We start from the raw sequence: 18,197 nt of genomic DNA on the forward strand, positions 1-18,197 counted from the left end.
TTGTTTAAGTTCTGAGGCATCTCCCTTTCCTCATCTGTAAAGTAGGGTTGATGTGAGGATCACATGAAGGAATACATGCTCAATCCATAAAGTCTCATAGAATCAGTCAGGAGAGAGGTAGCACATTTGTGAGTTGAACAGGGATGATTTAATTATTAAGAATCATTAACAAGTAACAGAGAGCTCCGAAGAATGCAGGAATGATAGATATAAGGAGAGGCCACCGCTTTTAGGGTTGAGGTAGAGCATCCAGTGAAGGAATAGACTTAGCAGGGCCATGCAAGGCCATTCATTGGAGAGGATCTGGTGGTGGCCCAGCGTGTGGCCCAGTGTGTGGCCCAGAAGGTTGCGGTGCTGCAGGCTAGAGGTGGGTAAACTGGAGATTCTCATCGGGGAGCTGGTGAGGCTTATTAGCTGGCTGGTGGAAGTTCACAGGGTACAGCTCCAGCATCGTGAGGCAGGGCAAAGAGGGTGGATTTGGACCTGAGGGACAATAAATCGGTCACTGGCCTGAGTAGAAACAGTGGGACTTACCTCCTTGCAGTGTCGTTTCAAGGGTTAAATGCAGCATTATGATGGTAACTGGTTATGGTTAAATGCAGTAACTTTGGAAGCACCTGTTACTCCATAGGTGTTTATTTATGGAAACAGCATGGTATGGTGAAAACAGATTTTAGAAATGCCTGTTTGACCTTGGGTAAGGCTTGGCTTCCATGCTTAGTTTTCTCATTGGATTAAGTAGAAGTTTTATAAGTAAATAAATACAGGCCTAGCCCATGGTAGATTCTCAGTAAATGTTAGATCTCTCATTCCTTTTCCTTCTTTGACCTACCAAACACTTCAGGAATCTCCTAGATGTTTATACTTCATAAAAGCAACTGTGTTTTTTTGTTCGTTCGTTTGTTTTTATTATTCATGAGAGACAAACACAGAGAGAGAGACAGAGACACAGGCAAAGGGAGAAGCAGGCTCCATGCAGGGAGCCTGACGTAGGACTCGATCCTGGGTCTCTAGGATCACACCCTGGGCTGGAGGCAGGCTTTAAACCACTGAGCCACCCAGGCTGCCCAAAGCAACTGTGTTTTGGATGATAACAGTAATATAATCAGGTTCACTTTTGTCAATCATTCAAGAAATTCAGATTTAGTTAAAATGTTTGAAACTACCTACTATGTAATAAAGTCTTTTTAAAAGATGTTATTCATTTATTCATGAGAGAGAGAGAGAGAGAGAGAGAGAGAGAGAGAGAGGCAGAAGGAGAGGCAGGCTTCCTGCAGGGAGCCTGATGGGGGACTCGATCCCAGGACCCCGAGATCATGACCTGAGCCAAAAGCAGTTAGATATTCAACTGCTGAGCCACCCAGGCGTCCCAGTCTTTTGTTTTCATTGGGATAAGAATAGGATTCACAGATAAAATAAGAGCTTATCCTTTGTCTCCCAATCTTGTCAACAGCAGTTATTAAGCACCCGACGTGAACAAGATACCGTGTGGACACCAACCTTCTTTTTAAAGAATGTGATCGAGTGGGGCTGGATTGAATGGGAATGGGTTGGATTTGCAGGTGTACCTGAACTTCTGTTTCTTCCCCCCCATTCCTCCAGGGTGCTCTTTGGAAAGTGCTTTTGATACTGCACAGGACTCAGAAAACCTCTTTTCCTTTCAAAAATAGAAGCTAATGTCAGTTTTCCATATCTCTAAGGGAAGAGTTTAATTCAGAAAAAGATACTCCCTTTTACCTCAATTTCCTAAATTCATTTACAGAAAAGCAGTTTGGGAATTCAGGTGCCAAATAGCTTGGCTGTTAAAAGGCAGATGTTGAGTCTGGGGGCCTCCTTCGCATCTACAGGCATCTAGTTTGCTCCCTTATGATCACAGGTCTTCTATCTCTTAGGCTCGGTGGCCTCTGCAGAGTTTGTGCTGAATTCCAGGGAGGATGAGGCCCCTGGCCTCCTGATGATACATCAGTAGCACCTTCTTTCTCTCTCTCTCTCTCTCTCTCTCTCTCTCTCTTTTTTAAAGGTCTTATTTATTCATGAGAAACAGAAAGAGGGAGAGAGGCAGAGACTTAGGCAAAGGAAGAAGCAGGTTCCGCAGTCCCCCGATGCGGGACTCCATCTCCCAGGACCCAGGATCACAACCTGAGCCAAAGGCAGACGCTCAACCAGTCAGCCACCTAGGCGCCCTCAGTAGCACCTTCTTTTCATGCAGGATGCAATGGTTAAGAGTGGGAAAGGCAGCCAAGGTTTCAGATACATGTTGTACTCCTCATTAATCAAATACTATCGGAAAGTTAGCCAAACCTCCACCTCTTAGTAAACCCATCAGAAACAATGGGGGTGATAGATGCCTGTTGTCATAACATTGTTGACAGGATTAAAGAGATTATTCACATCATTAGCAAGTTGCATTGCACATAGAAGGTACTCCTTCTATATTTTATCCGGATCATTGTGGTTTTATGAAACTCAAGGGAGGAACTTCTCATCATGAAAGATAGGCTTACATTTTATAACACAGTAGACATAGCCCAGATTCTCTGATTTGCGCACTCTAACTTTCCTAGTATTTAATGAGGTCCATTTGGGGCGGGGCTGGCAAAGAACAAAAATGTTCCAAAAGGTGAGGTGGGGAGGAGGGGAAATAACATGTGCATACCTCAAGCAACGTAAGAAACTGAGGTTTTTCTTAGGTCCAGTCTCAGTTGAAGGCTTGTGAATACCTGTCTCTCCACTAGAAGATCTTTCATTGTTGTTGTTGTTTTTAACAGCTATTGTTTTCTTGATAATAATAATATTTTCATTTATCAGACTGGTGCTCTGTGTCAGACCCGGAGAAAAAATTGTTACGTGTATTTACCTCACTTAATCCTCGCACAGTCCAGCAAAATTCTGTTATTTTTTGACTGAAGATGAGGAAGCCTGAAGCTTAGTGAGACTAACTTTTCAGAGTTAAAAAATCAGTTAAAAATCATTCATGGAGAGGACCCGCATGTGAAGTCAAGATCATCCGGTCTCTTAGCCTATCCTTTCAACCCGTTGCTATTAATCTAAACTAGTGAAGGTACTAACACAATAGGGGGGTATAGAGGTATTTCAGAAGAAAGATGAATTTATGCATTTTATAGTTGAAGTAGGAAAAATTAGTCCGATTTGTCCAAAGTCATGTAGTAGGTGAATGGGGAAGTCAAGACTAGGGCGCTGGCTGGTTGACTCTAGCAACCCCTTTGTTTACTGTCTTAATAGAGGGTGGGACAGTCATTACTAAGATATTTACTGACTACCTGTGCTGTACCCAGCACTCCTTCTTGTTGGAGGGACATGAAAGAAGTAGCCTACAGTCTTCTTAGGGAGCAAAAACCAACAGAGTGAACAGTAGAGACTCCAATTAAGTTCCAGATTGTGTATTATTGTTTTATAAGGGGAGTGATGGTGGAGGTACCAGCTTTTCTTGGGTGCTTTTCCATGCATTTTTTTTTAAAGATTTTATTTACTTATTTATGAGAGACACAGAGAGAAAGGCAGAGACGTAAGCAGAGGGAGAAGCAGGCTTCCCGCAGGGAGCCCGATGCAGGACTCCATCCCAGGACCCGGATCACGTCCTGAGCCAAAGGCAGACTCTCAACCACTGAGCCACCCAGGCATCCCACCATGGATTTATTTCATTACATCATTTTTCAACAGTGTATGAGAGGAAAGAGCTACTATTGGCTTTTTTTGGATGAAGAAGCTAAGTCTGAGATGGAAGTCAATGGATTTACCCAGGGTCACAGAGCCAGAAAGTAGCAAAACTTAGCTTTGCATGCTGATTCAACTTCAAAGTCTAAGCTCTTTCTAAGAAGGAGTTGGTCTCTCCAAAGGGAGGAAAGTATTTCAGAAGAGGCAAGACTTGAGCTAGACAGGAAGGGGTAAGTAGAGTTGGGGCAGAGCTTGTGTTTTTCTTTCTTTCTTTTTTTTTTTTTTTTTTTTTTTAAGATTTTATTTATTCATGACAGAGAGAGAGAGAGAGACAGGCGGAGGGAGAGGGAGAGAAGCAGGCTCCATGCAGGGATCCTGACATGGGACTCTATCCCGGGTCTCCAGGATCACACCCCGGGCCGAAGGTGGTACTGGACCGCTGGACCACTGGACCACCGGGGCTGCCCAGAGCTTATGTTTCAAGGCATTGCCAGTATACCTTTCTTTGGAACTGAACTTCCTCTAGGTAAATGAAGTGGAGGCCAGACACTGAAACCTCTGTGTTTCCTGGCTACCAGGAGGCTGCTCTTTTACCAACAGGCTGCAGACAGAAGCAATCCTGGAAAGACCTTTCATGCTGAGTCTATAGGGCTCTCACCCCACAGTGAGACGTTTTGCCAACAGATACCCAAGAAGTATAGTCCCAGCACGAGTCTGGTGACCAGGACAAAGGTGACGTCAGTGGATTATATAATTACTGTTCACCTTCAGTATGTTATCCTGTGCAGCTGCTACAGACAGACAAAACTCTGTCCTTTAGGAACATCCAAGGAGTGAGAATGCACAAACCGACCCTTTGCTACCCAAAGTGTGGCCCCATGGATGGCAACATGGGCATCTCCTGGGAGTCTGTGAGAAAGGTCAGCTTGTGGGCCCTCCCATGAGACCTCCTGCATCGGAACCTGTGATTTAACAAGATCCTCAGGGGTTTAAAGTTTGAGAAGCCCTGAGCTAACCATCGTTCTTTCTGTTATTTGTTTGTTGGGGCTTATGTTCGGGCTTCCCCTGCTACTCCCACCCAAAGATGACAGTGATATTCTGGAGGCTCACAGTCATGCTCTGGGTGTTGGGTAGTTGATTGTCATGGGACTTCCAGTCCCGGGATCTGGATTCCCAGCTCAGCCTTTCTTGCTGTGGGCCCCTCTAGCCTTCCAGGGCTCAGCATCCTTAACGTTAGATGTGGCCATAGCGAGGCCTAGATAGGTGAGTGTTGTCAAATGATCAAATCAAATGATTTGATTTTGGCAAAGAGCTTCGTGAGCCATAGATGCCTTTCAAAATATTCATTAATATCTTGTTGAAGAGACTGCCACTTGTCTGAAAGAACACTTGTCTGGGGACTGTGTCGGTGCTGCTGAAATCACTGCGTTTCAGTGAATGGACGGGAGGAAAAAAAAAAAAAAAAACCTTTTTAAGAAGTGCAGCTTACGAGTCTGAAAACTCAGATGAGCCTCCTTTGTCATGACCACAAGTGCTGTCCTTGAGTGCTGTTTCCCTTGCTGCAAGAACCTGCCGGCTGTCTTGGAAGTCTGGGAGAGGCTACCCTGAAGAGGCCCTCAGCCATTTTCTTGCACAGACATGGTCTGGGGGTGGGGGTGGGGGTGGGGGGCCGCCTTCCTCCTCCTCCTCTCCTGCAAGCCCAGGGCCCGGGCAGGGGGAGCAGCGTCATCCTTTGAAAGAGGCGATGCTCTATTTTGAGCCCAGCGCCTGCGTTTTTTGATTTAGCCTCACCTCCTTGAATACAGGTTGACCTAATAGGCAACACCTGGGAAAGAACTGGCGGCCGCACAGGGCGCAGAACCTCCCGGGAGCATCATCGTGCGTTTTGTGGTCAGATTTGGGGCCGAAGAGGACCGAAGGCTCGCGGTGGGGTGGGGTGGGGTGGGGGGTGTGTGTGCGCGCGTGCAGCAGCTCTGTCCTGCAAACCGGGCGTGCATCGTGGAGAGCCGCTAGCTGAGTGCCCCGCAGAGGTGCATTATGTAAAGCGGCCCGCGGCAGGGCGTGTGTGCGCGCGAGAGCGAGCGAGCGAGCGCGAGTGTGTCTGCGCGCAAGTGGGGTGCGTGTCTGAGTGTGTGTGTGTGTGCGCCCGTGCGCGTGCGTGCAGGGGCCCGAGAACAGCTGTCTGTGAAGGAGTCGGAGGGAGAGAGGGAGAGGGAGCAAGGGCGAGGGAGAGAGGGACTTCTGTAGGCTGCGCGACCACACCAGGCAACAGCCGGCGGGGGGGAGGGGGGCATCGCGGGGGGGGGGCGTGCTTACCCTCGGAGCGGTGCGGAGCGGCCAGAGGAGCTCCCGAGCTCATGAGCACCCCGCCCCCACTCCCTTCCCCGGTAGACCCAGGGCTGCGGGGTGGGCATGGAGGTGAGTGCCCTCCGCCGTCCCCGGGCCCCGCTCCCCGCCCCCGCCCCCCACTGCCCCGTGCATGAATGAATGAATGAGTTCCTCGCACTGCACTCCACTACCGTTCCTAATGGCTTCCAGGTTAGTGCTCACCGCCTGCTCGTGTGTGTACGTGTCTATCTTTGTTTCCTCCGGGCAGTTTGCGGGGGGAGGGGTGGCTCTGCCCCCCCCCCGCCCCCCTGCACCCCAGGGTAGGGGGCGGGGGCGGGGGCGGGGGGGTCTCGGCCAGCCGGCCCGGGGGCTGGAAGGAGGAGGACCTGTCTGTCTGGCCGTGTGCTTTTTCCAGCTGGCGCAGGCTGCTCCGAGCTGCTGAGAACACAAACCTTCCAAGACAGTGTAAATCCGGAGTCCATGTTGTTTGCTTCTGTTCTGTGTTGGGGGATCCGAAAGCAGCCAGCGTGACATCATGCTGCAGAGATTCTTTTTCCCTCCCTAGCTTTTTTTTTTTCCAAACCACCCCCCCCCCCCCACCTCCACCTTCCTTCCTCCCGGCCTTCCCAGTAGCCCTGCTTGGGCAGACCTTTGGAGCACCGAGGGGGTAGGCCCTGGGCGCCCCGTGGACTGAGCGGGTGGGCTGAGCCGATGGGGTCCCCTTGGCCACCAAGACTTGTTCAGGGTCTTGTAACTTGGGGGGAAAAGAGGGCAAGAGGATTGAATTAGCGGTGCGTCATGGAGAGGAGCTGGCCGGAGCCTCTGGGGGAGGTGTGGACAGGCCATGTGCTCCTGTTCTCCACCCACCAACTTAGCTCCGGGGTGCCCCTGGTGGGGGCCTGGTGACCAGAGCAGTGGTTAGCAAGAGAAGAGGAGGCAGGCTGGAGGGTCAGAAGGCAGGCCGCCCTCTCAGATAGGGACAGATGCTGGCTTTTCCCACAGGGAGAGGGCCAGGGGACCAATGGATCTGGCTAGCGGAAGGAGAGGACTGGAAGGGAAGTGGATAGCTCCTGTCTCAGGGAAATAAAGGGATTTGTTTATTCTTTGGCTTATCGGGCATTTGGCTCAGAGATTTGCCATGTGTTTTCAGAAAATAGATACCCAGTGGCTGGTCCTTACTCCCCCACACCTCCTTGCATTGTTACTTATTTGCTTGATTTAGGCAAGTGGAGGGAAGGGGGAGGGAAGCTCTCTGTCTCCTCAACCAAGCTCTCAGCCAGGGCTGGGGAGAGGGAGCTTTGCCTCTTTACGTTCTCCGACACTTGCTAGCAAACTGTGCTTCTGTGGACACCCCCTTGCTCCCTTGCTTCCCACCTGCCCTCTCTCCCCAGCCAGCCTTGAGTGGCACTCCACAGGTTAGAGATGTTTAGGACCAGAGGGGGAAAAGCTGGCCTTGAAAGAAGGGAAAGGAGAGAGGGATGTTTTGGGGAGCTGCCCTGCGCCAGAAGAGTGTCAGTGTCAGGGCCAAGGAAGGTAGTACCCCGCTGGGAAAGAATGAAGGAAGGAAAGGGAGCTTTTATGTACGTAACTGGAAACAGCCTCCTCGCTTTCCTGGTCCTACGCTTTGCTTTTCATCCGCAGGTGCGAGCAAGCCTGCAACCTTTCCCTCAACTTGTGAAGTCATCAAGCACAGGTTCTTTGTTTATGGGACACAGACACCCCCTTCCCCAACTTGACGGAAAGAGAAGCAGGCTCACAGAAGAGACCTTTTCAAGGTCATATGTTGTCAGACCAAGGGTTGGCCAACTCTCTCTGTAAAGGGCCAGGTAGTAAATATTTTTGGCTTCACGACCCTTGCTGTTCTCTGTTGAAATGACTCCACTCTGCTTTGCACAGCAGAAGCAGCCACAGACACAATCTCTGATCGAACTCAGCACGTGGCTGAGTTCCCAATAAAACTTTATTTATGGACTCTTTGATATTTCCATTTCATATAATTTTCATATGTCACAGGATACTCTCGTTCCCCCCACCCGCAACCCTTTAAAAATGTAAAAACCATTCTTAGCTTGCGGATCATATAAAAACGGATGTTGGGCTGGCTTTGGCCTCTCTGGGTCATGGTTCGCTGACCCTACATTAGACAGTCCTGATTGGAAAGTCCTGATGATTGCCTGAGACCTCCTTAGAAAGGTGTGAAGGAAGCAGGCAGCCCTCACTCTACACATGCACCCTCCGGTGCCTGGTTGTGGACAAGACGGGGCTGAATTCAGTTTTCCTAATGACCTCAGAACCTCACAGTATTGCTCTCAGCTCGTTTGATGAAACCTCAGCTTATCTGGGAGTCAGGCTGTAAGGGTCCAAGGAACAAATGTTTGTGGGCTAGGAGGCAGGGAAACCTTTGCTGAGGACTTGACGGCTCCAGATAAATCTCCAAGGGCTGTGCTTTTGCATCTGGCCTAGAGATAGTCCACTAAACATTCAGAATTGTGATCGAGCCTGAGTTGGGGTGAGAACTGGATGGATTCTTCATCATCTCCCCAAACTCGGGTTTGTGAGGTTAGGGGAAGGAGTGGGGGTGGGGTGCTCCTTAGAGGGATATGCATATGCACAGTACACATACGCGGGCTCTCCTTAGCCTATAGGCTGTAGCCAGAGGCTCCTAAGAGAAGTCACTAATTCTAGAATCTCCTGATTCGGAAGATGATTCCAAAAATAGGTGTTTGCATTCTGATTTCCCAAAGTACATGGGGTGGTGGTTCTGCTCTATTCTGAGCTCATCAGAGCACTTCCCTCACTTCTCTGTGGGATTACATTCCCGGGCTCCAGAGTTTAAGGGCGATTGGGATGAAGTGGAAATCACTCAGAGAAGAGTGAGCCCAGTGGCTTGTGGGGTCTAGAGCCATGTCCTGTGAGGGATGGTGGAGGGACTGGCAGGTCTGGAGGAGAAAGGGATGAGGAAGGAGCATGCAAGCCATGTGCAAACTGCATGTATAAGAATTAGGGGTGCCTGGGTGGCTCAGTTGGTTACATGATCTCAGGGTTGTAGGATCGAGCCCCACGTGGTGCCCTGCATTCAGCAGGGAGTCTGCTTGAGATTCTCTCTCTCTCTTCCCTCTGCCCCTCCTCGCCTCACACAGGCACTCTTTCTCAAAAATAAATATTTTTTTAAATTTTATTTTATGTATTAAAAAAATTTTTTTTTAAAGAGGAATTAGCTTATTCTGTGTCTGCCAGAGGAGTAGAAATAGGACCTTTGGTAGGAAGCCACAAGAAACCATCGGGGCTTAAAATAAAGAGTTATCCAAAGGTGAAACAAACTACATCATCAGTTAATGACTTTTCCGTCACTTGAGGTATAATCTAAACAGAGATTTGGTGGAGAGATTGTAGGAGAAATGATTTTTAACTTCTGAAAATAGATTGGAGGAATTGGAATGATTCCACCCAAAAAAAGGAGGAAGGTAGGAACTGAGGAATGGTTCCTACTAATGAACTGATCTCGGGGCCTGGAAAGCTGAACAGAGAAAGTGGTATGAAATGCATTATCATAACAGACTTTTGTTTTAGTCATTAGTAACTTCCTGATGATGGCAGAGGGCAACGAGAAGCATCACAAAGGGGAAGCCCAGACTTTTGTACCCTGGGTACATTTTCAAGTAGGGCAAAGCCTAGGTCTCAAGTGATTTCCCTGTATCTGCCTGCAGCCAGGCATATTGGCTGACCTCTTACCATCTTCATCATTCTAGAATTTCTGTTTTTTGAACGTAATGGTTGTTCTTCAGCCTGTTTCTGTTTGATCTCCAGCAGAAAAGTAAATCCGAACTGAACTTGAACCCATAGGGGTCTGGAAAGGATTTGCCACACTTGGCTTTAGGTGATAAGGCTAGGGAGGAGGGAGGAGTGCTCTAAACGCTGCTGCCTCACTCTCAGTCTGTACCCTATGTGCCCTTTGTCTACTTGATTGCTGAGAACTTTGTTCTGAACAACATGACAGCAGCCTTGGGTGCCTGATGTGGCACGTCCCACCTTGGCCTGACCAAGAGGGAAGGCTGGTGAGGCTGACTTAACCAGGACCCCAGACTGCCCAGGTCTTGAAGGTCTGCATCCTTCACCTAATTGAGATATTTGAGTCCCTCTGTCTCAGAGAAGTTGTCGCCAGTAGTTCACAGTGTATCCTTGAGATGCTTTTAGTCATCATCCTGTCACATCTTTGCGGGGATTAGGTGGCATCCACACTCATTCTTCTCGCATAATAAAAGCTGAAGCTCAGAGAGGAGTGGTTTGCCACCAGAAGGGGCTGAGTCAGCGCTGGCTGGCTCCTTTGGCAGGTAGTGAGGGGAGCGGTTTTGATTGAATCCAAGTTGCTCTTATCACATGGTGTTGGGTGGGAGAGACAGACATGTAAGGGTGTTAGCTCATTACATGTCTGTATCCCACCCGATTGTATGTTGCATAGAGGGAGAGCCTGAATCCTTAATGCATAGAACATTACCTGGCATGGAGTGTGGTCTCCTCAGCTGTTTGTGGGATGGATGGATGGATGGATGGATGGATGATGCTTGAGTTCCTTTCAGTTTTAGTAGCAACATTTCTCTTGCTGAGGATGGGGGAGGGGCCCCTGACAGGCAAAGTTAGAAGAAGCTGGAAGTTCTATTCAGTTGAACCCCTCCCTGCCTTGTTCCGGTGGTTTGTGGCCTCCCAGTGGATTGGAAATCTCTTTCAAGGAAGGGGCTTCTTGGGATAGTTTAGCACCTTTCTGCTTTTACAAGGTCCCGTTCTTCTGAGTGCTGAGGCTTCTGGAATACTTTGGGTGGGATTGACTTAGATTTGTCTGAGATTGATAGTGAGTCAAATTTAATAGTATTAAGTTCCTACCATGTGCCCATAACCATGCTTAATATTGTCTATTTAATCTTTGTATATCTACGTAGAACCATGACAGAGTCACTGCCCTGTGAGGCCCTTGGGGTGAATATGTTTCTCAAGGTTGGACGTGCACAGTAGGTGTTCAGTAAATGCTTGTTCACTGACATCAAGTCAACGTGGTTAGCTTCATTTCCAAAGACTGTGAAGCCCAAGGGCTCAAGGAAAGCTGGCTGGCTGGATCATGGTGACCAGGAATCATGGAGATCTAAGGACCCTTTAGAGGTGCTAAAAATCCCTTTAGCATTGTCCAGGCATGTTTGTGGCCACCTAGTGAGTGCTTTCTCATTGGAGATCTGAAGCAGAGGCAGGATGGCTGTTGGCAGGGCCTCTCAGAGAGAATTCCTGCATTTGGGTGGCAGGGGGGCAGGGACTGGATTATGTGACCACCATGGACCCTTCCAAATGACAGACTTAATGCAGATTAGTTCAGCCAGCCCTGCCCGCAAACCCAGCACGACTATCTCCCAGGGTAGGTGTTTGTCCTGTCGTGAATAATCTCAGGGAAAGGAAATTGTACCCCAGGAGTAAGTTCCGGTGATTAATCTCAGCATCTTGTGCTCCATCCTAAATGCTGTCTTCCCAGCCCAATGGAAGGAGGAACTCGCTGAAGGCGTGCATAGCAGCAACTGAAATTCTCACCCCCTGTCTGTGCCATGAGGAAAGCACAGAATTTAGAAACAGGATTCGGTTTCTTAACTGGGAATTCACTTCCTGCTTCTCTAACACTCTGTTCACTCGATGAGCAATTATAGGAAGACCTTTACTTTGGGGAGGTACTAATTAGTTTTGTTTGTTTGTATCCTTTTTAAGATTCCGCCCCTCACCCTAGGAAGGTAAGTTGTGATCATTCGGCAGACAAGGAACACAGACTCACAGCAAGATAAAGTCATTTTTCTCAAGAGCACAAAACAGCTCAGAATTTAAACTCAGACACATGTATACTGACGTTTCGGGAAAGTGGCCAGGCCAGCACAGAACCTGGGAATGATGTCATATTTCAGTTTGCATGGATCCAGAAGTCAGAAGAAGAACCAGTGGGCTGGTGTTACAAGAAAGGCAGATTTGGGGCAGGCCTAAGAAAGAAATGTCTAACAGAGTGGCCAAACAATGCATTGAATGACTTTAAAAAGAGCTCATTCCTTAAAAAAAAAAAAAAAAAAAAAAAAAAAAAAGAGCTCATTCCTTTATTCATGCAGTGAGTCTGTGGTCCCAGGTGCCAGTCGTGGTGTTAAATGCCCTGGGGACCCACACAGTAGACAGCTGTCTCACCCCCCCCACACACACAGTGTTCATTCTTGATTTAAAAAAAAAAAAAAAAGGACAACTTCAGCTCTTCCTAAATGCCATTAGGAGGAAAGGCAGGCTATGATAGTAATTGGGGACAGGGGAGCCACTTTAGACCAAGTGAGTGGTCCTTGCAGACAGGCTGCTCTAGGCAGGTGACATTTGAACTTTAAAGGTTGAAAAGGAACCAGAATTCAAAACTCTTATAAAGAGTTCCAGGCAACAAAGACCAACAAGGACAGATTTCCTGGAATAGGGGTGGACTTGGTTTGTTCGAAGAGCAGAAGGGTCAGAGGAGGCCAGAAGACAGTGAAGGGGAGAGGGGCGTAAGATGAAGTTGAAGCAAACAGTTCTCTGAATTTGGATTCTAGGAGTAGTACTGCTGGCCATTAAGTACACCTCTTGGGGGATCTGAACCTCTTTTTCTAGAAGGTTAGGGCGAGGACACGGGATGAATTTGGTGCAGCCTGAGCCTTTGGGGTAAAGCGGTTCCCTGTATGACAGTTTCTATAGCATCATTAGCGTTCTCAGAGGTTATTATAATTCATTCCTCTTCACAATGTCCATAGAGATAACAGGGAGCTCTGGCTTCTCCTCGAGCACTGGCAGGACCCAAACAAACTTATTTTGTTTTTGTAGGAAGGGGGAAAAGTGGGTCAGGCTGTTTTGGCATTTCAGGCATGGAGTCCTGGTTCTATTGCAGGCCTTGGTCTCCATGGAAATGAAAAATAGTGTTTGTCATGCCTGTTCCTGGATTGAATTCCAAACTCTGGGCTGAACAGAAGCTGCAAGAAAGCCAGGGAGCGGGGGAGTAGGATGGATGGAGGCTCCAGCCATTGTGATGAGGGATCTCTTCTCTTTGGCTTGAGTAGGAAAGGCAAACAGCTTTTACCCAGTCTCCGGCGCTCTCTCCACCCAGCACCTCCCTGGACTGAGAACACCAGGAGAAGGGTAATTGAAGGTCTGCTTTTCTCTGCGTGGTCAAAGACTTTCCATGGACCTTGCCCTTACATTAACCGGTCAATTAATAAATTAATCAACAACTAAAGTCCCTGCTGGGCCTTTGCCTCCACGACAAGTAATTCCTTCCAGGCTTACGTAGATTTCTAATGAAAATGTATCTAGGTATTAAATGTTTTGCAAATGTATTTGGATGGTCTCTGCCACCTTTCATTTCCCTTGTAAGCAATTTTTTTTTTTAACTTTTCATAGTTACTTGAACAAGATGGGGAGGGAGGAATGGGTAAGTGGAGCTTGTTGGCCATAGGGAGTGACCTGAATTATCTATACAATATCTACAGAGGTCTGATGAGCGCAGAGAGAGGGCAAGATCTGGGCCGGGATGGACCCGAGGAATCAGTATGTGGATGATCAGTGGGGAGTTAGCGAGTGCAGAGAATTGAGCTCCCCTAAGGAGAACAGTGGTACGTTTCTCCTCCTTTCAAACTTCCTCATCCAATATCCTCAAAAGTAGGGTGAGGGGGAAGCCACAGAGACTTGCACTGTTGAGCCCTCTGTGCTTTGGCTTCAGGATGTCCAGCTGCCTGTTAACCTCCTATGGACATTTGTGTCTTTGCCAGCGGTCTGACCTGGCAACAGCCTAGTCCTACCTTCGTGGCTCCAGATTTCAGAAGGAACCTGTCCCTGAGCATCCTGTCCCTGAGCATCCAAGCTGCTAAAGGTCCAGCTTGGGAATCCCCAAGGGGATCCCAGCGAGTTACCCAAACGGAGGAGAGGGAACGACATGTTCATCTCTGTCCAAATCTGGCTCTTGCAGTGGTGGAGGGAGGCCCCTCTGTGTCGGGCTCTACCCACTGCCACGGTGAGAACTGTGTTAGGGGAAGAAAGGCCCTGTCCCGGGAGCCCTGCCTGTCCTTTGCTGAAATGCAGTGTGCCGTGACACCTGGGCCAGAGCATGGCGGGCTGGGGCCAGGCAGACACTCTGCCGTAGCCTAAACTGGGAAGAGAACCTCTCCACCATTAAAAACAAAACGAAAATAGCAATGATAAAAAAGCATCCATCTCCTAGTCGCTGCCTGGCCTTGTTCTTCAACCGGGTAATCACACTTTGCCACAAAAGGCACAGTTGGCTTTTCTTCCTTAAGCAAGGAATTGGACACAATGGCAGTGTGGTCACCAAGCTTAGATTCCAAGCCATTGGTCTGCAAAGGATGGGTTCCATGCACGGTCACCAGGAGCTCCCCTTAGGAGAAACAGTGGTACGTTTCTCCTCCTTTCAAACTTCCTCCTCATCCAATATCCTCAAAAGTGGGGTGTGGGGGAAGCCACTGAGACTTGCACTGTTGAGCCCTCTATGCTTTGGCTTTGGGATGTCCAGCTTCCTGTTAACCTCCTAATGGACATTCGTGTCATCTCTCTGGACCTGTGCTTCCCATCCATCAGTGAGAGGATTGGACAGGATGAGCCCTTCGACATCATTCCTTGGGGACCTGAGACTGGTTTTATCTTCATGGGTCGGGTAGGGGGTGGTGGTGGACCAAGATCAGGAGCTCCAGGACGTTATAACAAAGAGTGAAGCAGATCTGGGAAGTTTTGTTTCCTCTAAATGACTTAGTATTTTGGTCCCTGAGGAGAAAGATCCAAGGGGAATTTGGGGCTCTGCTGGGATTTGTGATCCCTCCTCTACAAAGCTCCTGTTGGGTCTGCCCTTCCCACCTACCATTGCTGTGGTTTTATGAGGGGTACAGATATGTGGTTAAGTGACAACAGGAGTACAGAGAGGAATTAGAAGACCGTCAGCTTCAGGGAGTCCCAGTAAACTGAATTAGTTTAGTAAACTAAACCAGTTTAGATGGACAGATGTAACAGAGGCATTTGCAGGCAGCCTGTAACTTCATGTAAATGTTAAGCAAATATACCTTTTGGGCTTTCTATCTCAGGCACTTGAGCATGTGCTATGGGAAAATTCAAAGTGGAGCCGGCTAATTCCCCTGGATATTTGCAGTGCTGATAGAAAGAGCTGCGGAGGATTACCGAGGAAAGCTCAGCATCGGCGTGCGGCTGGGAGGCACAGAGTTGGATAACAGAATAGTCTGCTGGGAATTGGGACCATTAGAGATCAGAGACTAGATGCTACTAAAGGCAGGGAGGGTGCTTGTCGTGGGCGTGGACGCTAATGATAATTGCCAGGCTCCCTCACACCAAGAGAGGGTGACACTGTCCCCCCGGGTGCTGAGTCACGGCCTTACCTTGAGAACGACATCTCTGTGCCCATTCCCCATTGGCTGTAGATTCTTCTCCATTGCTGGTTTCTATGACAGACTCAACTAATGTTCTGTTGCAGTGAGTTCACTGACCCAGTAGACTCTGAACGGCTGATTCACTCAAAAGCTGTCAGCAGGTTTCTTTCATCTGGGGTAGATAATGTCATTTACCCCTTGATACTTAGGAGGTTCGGACTGGTGCGCAGGGTCGGGGCAGCGAGGGGGGGGGGGTTCCTCTCAAATTCTAGACTGCAAAGATCTACTCTGGACCATTCCCTGGAAGTTGTCATTTATTGAATGGGGTAGGACTGGGATTCTGTGCTTGAGGGAAGCACCCCAGGTAGGTGTGATTCCCACTATGGGAAGTAATGCTTGGGCACCTTTGAAGCCCGTCCATATAATCTTCTGAGGAGAGAGGGCAAGGATATTTATGCCACATTTTACGGAGAGGAACAAAAACCTCCTTAATAATAATGGTAGCTCTGTGATATTTATTGAGCACTTCTCATATATCAGGCACTGCACTAAATATTTTACTGACGTTATTTCATTTGACGTAACAGTCCTATGATAAAGGTATTGGTCTCTTTATTTGTCCAAGTAGACAAATGAGACCCAGAGGCCAGTGTCAAACAGCAAGCGGCAGAGCTGGGACTCAGACCTGAGCCTGCTGACGTGACTCCACAGACTGGCAGTTAATCCTGACATATGGCCCAAGCAGGCCCTCAGCAAAAAAAATATTTTGTTTGAAGCCAGCTTTCTAAATTTCTAATTAAATGCTCTATTAGTTTGGGGTGCCCTGGAATGGATCAAACAGTCAAAAAAAAATTACTAGTACCTTGATGCTGCAACTATTTACAGCCAAACATTGGATCAGACAGGTCATTGTGGGGCTGGGCTTAGGGGGAAGATAAAGTGAGCATAAAATGTCCAGGTGTGGGGAGGGCAAGTGGGAATCTGATTGGGAATGAGCCAGGGCGGTGGAACTGGCTAGAGAAGTAGGAAAGGGGTGGCTGTAATCCCAGCAGGTGGAGGCTCAGGTGCAGAGTGACAGGCATGGATCTTGTCATCTCTGTGGCAGAAATGATTACGCTGAAGCCAAGCAAGTGAACTTGAATGAGGAACACCAGCTAACTCTTCAGTTCTGCTCAGGGTTCTGCAAAATGTATGGACGGCTGATCAGGGAGCTGCCTTGCTGACAAAGTTTGCTTGTGCCTGCAGCACCACGCCGGGCATGAGGATGAGGAAAAGAGAGCACAGGATGAGAGCTCTCGTCTCAAGTGAGGGTGGGAAATGCTACAGAGAACCCAAAGAGCCTTTGTCCTCTTTCCATATATGTCCATTTCTCAAGGAGGACTTCACCCAGACCTAAACATAGGAAGTAGGATTCAAGCGCAGTATGACATATTGTGGTTAGACTTAAGGAAGCGTTACCGGTTAGCAAGGTAACCGAGAGAGGAGTGAAAGGTCTTTGTTGGAGGTCTTAAAAATAGGAGAGATGGGAAACTGAGTGAGTGACCTCTGGGCCCTCCTGCTGTGAGTGAGTTAAAAGTGACTGGTGGCGTTGGGGGGGGGGGGTGTCCCAGCCGACCCCTTATTGGGGAGAGTTGCAGGTACAGCAATCTTACATATATCAGCTTGAGCGCATTATGCATCAGTAACACCTGGTTTCTTGTAATGCCCTGCATGTTCCATGATTTAGGCCTTCACGCCCTTGTTTATCCTGGCTTTTTGTTTGTTTTGTTTTGTCTGGGAACGTTCTCTTCCCTCCTACTACAATGCCCTTCACCTGGCTAACTCTGACACATTTAGATCCCAGCTCAAGCCTCAAGTGCCATATCCTCAAGGAAGCCTTTCTTGATTCCTCAAGTCTAAATTGACTCTGCCCCGTCTCACCACTCGTAGCTTATGTTAGAAGGAGAAGAGTGCGTGTCTGGCTCTTGCTGATTATAATGTCCCAGGGACCAGCATCCTTTCTTACTCGCCATCATGGACTTGAATGCCTAGCATGATGCCAGGTGCCCAGTGTTTACAGAGCAAAAGATCCAGGTATGAAGGCTTATCACTTTGGCTAGGCACTTAACATCCCTATTTCTTAGGTTTCTTCTATGTGAAGTGACAAGCTGGATGTATTCTAGATTCTGGAAGGGGGTCATCATCCAGTAGCTCCTCCAAGACCAGTCTTCCTTCCCTTTCTGTAGCAAACCTAAGGTCATCTTTAAGCTTTAAATTCCCAAGATTTTGAAATCTGATGTAACACTGTTGTTAATAATAGCGGCAGGATCGGATTAATGGCACACCTCAGAGTTTGCTCGAAAGACACAGTAGTAGTAGTAGTAGTGTAGGGTTATGAGATACATGGAGATTAGTTTTTTGCTCAGCAGGACATCCAAAATCTATAGTGTAACAAGGTACTTTTTATTTATTTTTATTTTTTTGAGAGAGAGCGTGCACACGTGTGAGTGGGCATGAGGAGGGGCGGAGAGAAGGAGAGAGAGAATCCCAAGCAGGCTCCATGCTCAGTGCAGAGCCTGACTCAGGGCTCCATCTCACGACCCTGAGGTCATGACCTGAGCTGAAACCAAGAGCTGGACACTTAACCAACTGAGCCACTCAGGCTCCCTGGATAATGAGATATCTTTTAAAAGAATATTAGATATGGAGCAAATCTGGTAGTGATTTTGCTGAGTTAGAACTACTGTTTAAATAGTTTCTTCTTATGTGGTGAAGGATCAGAGCATGGGGATTGGGTAGTGG

At 48.2% G+C, this 18,197-nt stretch overlaps 1 protein-coding gene across 14 annotated transcripts in view; it reads left to right on the top strand.

Annotated features, from left to right (window-relative positions):
- GRAMD1B (GRAM domain containing 1B) overlaps window positions 1-18,197 on the top strand; it is a 175,017-nt gene that overhangs the window by 110,597 nt on the left and 46,223 nt on the right. The window contains exon 1 of one of the 14 annotated variants that reach the window (XM_077893936.1): window positions 5,990-6,093. The exons of 7 other annotated variants lie outside the window; for them this stretch is intronic. Coding sequence is in view for 2 of the 7 variants with exons in the window: in XM_077893926.1 (XP_077750052.1) it covers window positions 17,440-17,489 (50 nt within the window). In the remaining 5 variants the exon portion in view is untranslated. 6 more of the 14 variants (XM_077893927.1, XM_077893932.1, XM_077893937.1 and 3 more) reach the window with 6 other exon arrangements.

Source organism: Canis aureus, chromosome 3, assembly GCF_053574225.1.
Source record: "Canis aureus isolate CA01 chromosome 3, VMU_Caureus_v.1.0, whole genome shotgun sequence".
Lineage (NCBI taxonomy): Eukaryota > Metazoa > Chordata > Mammalia > Carnivora > Canidae > Canis > Canis aureus.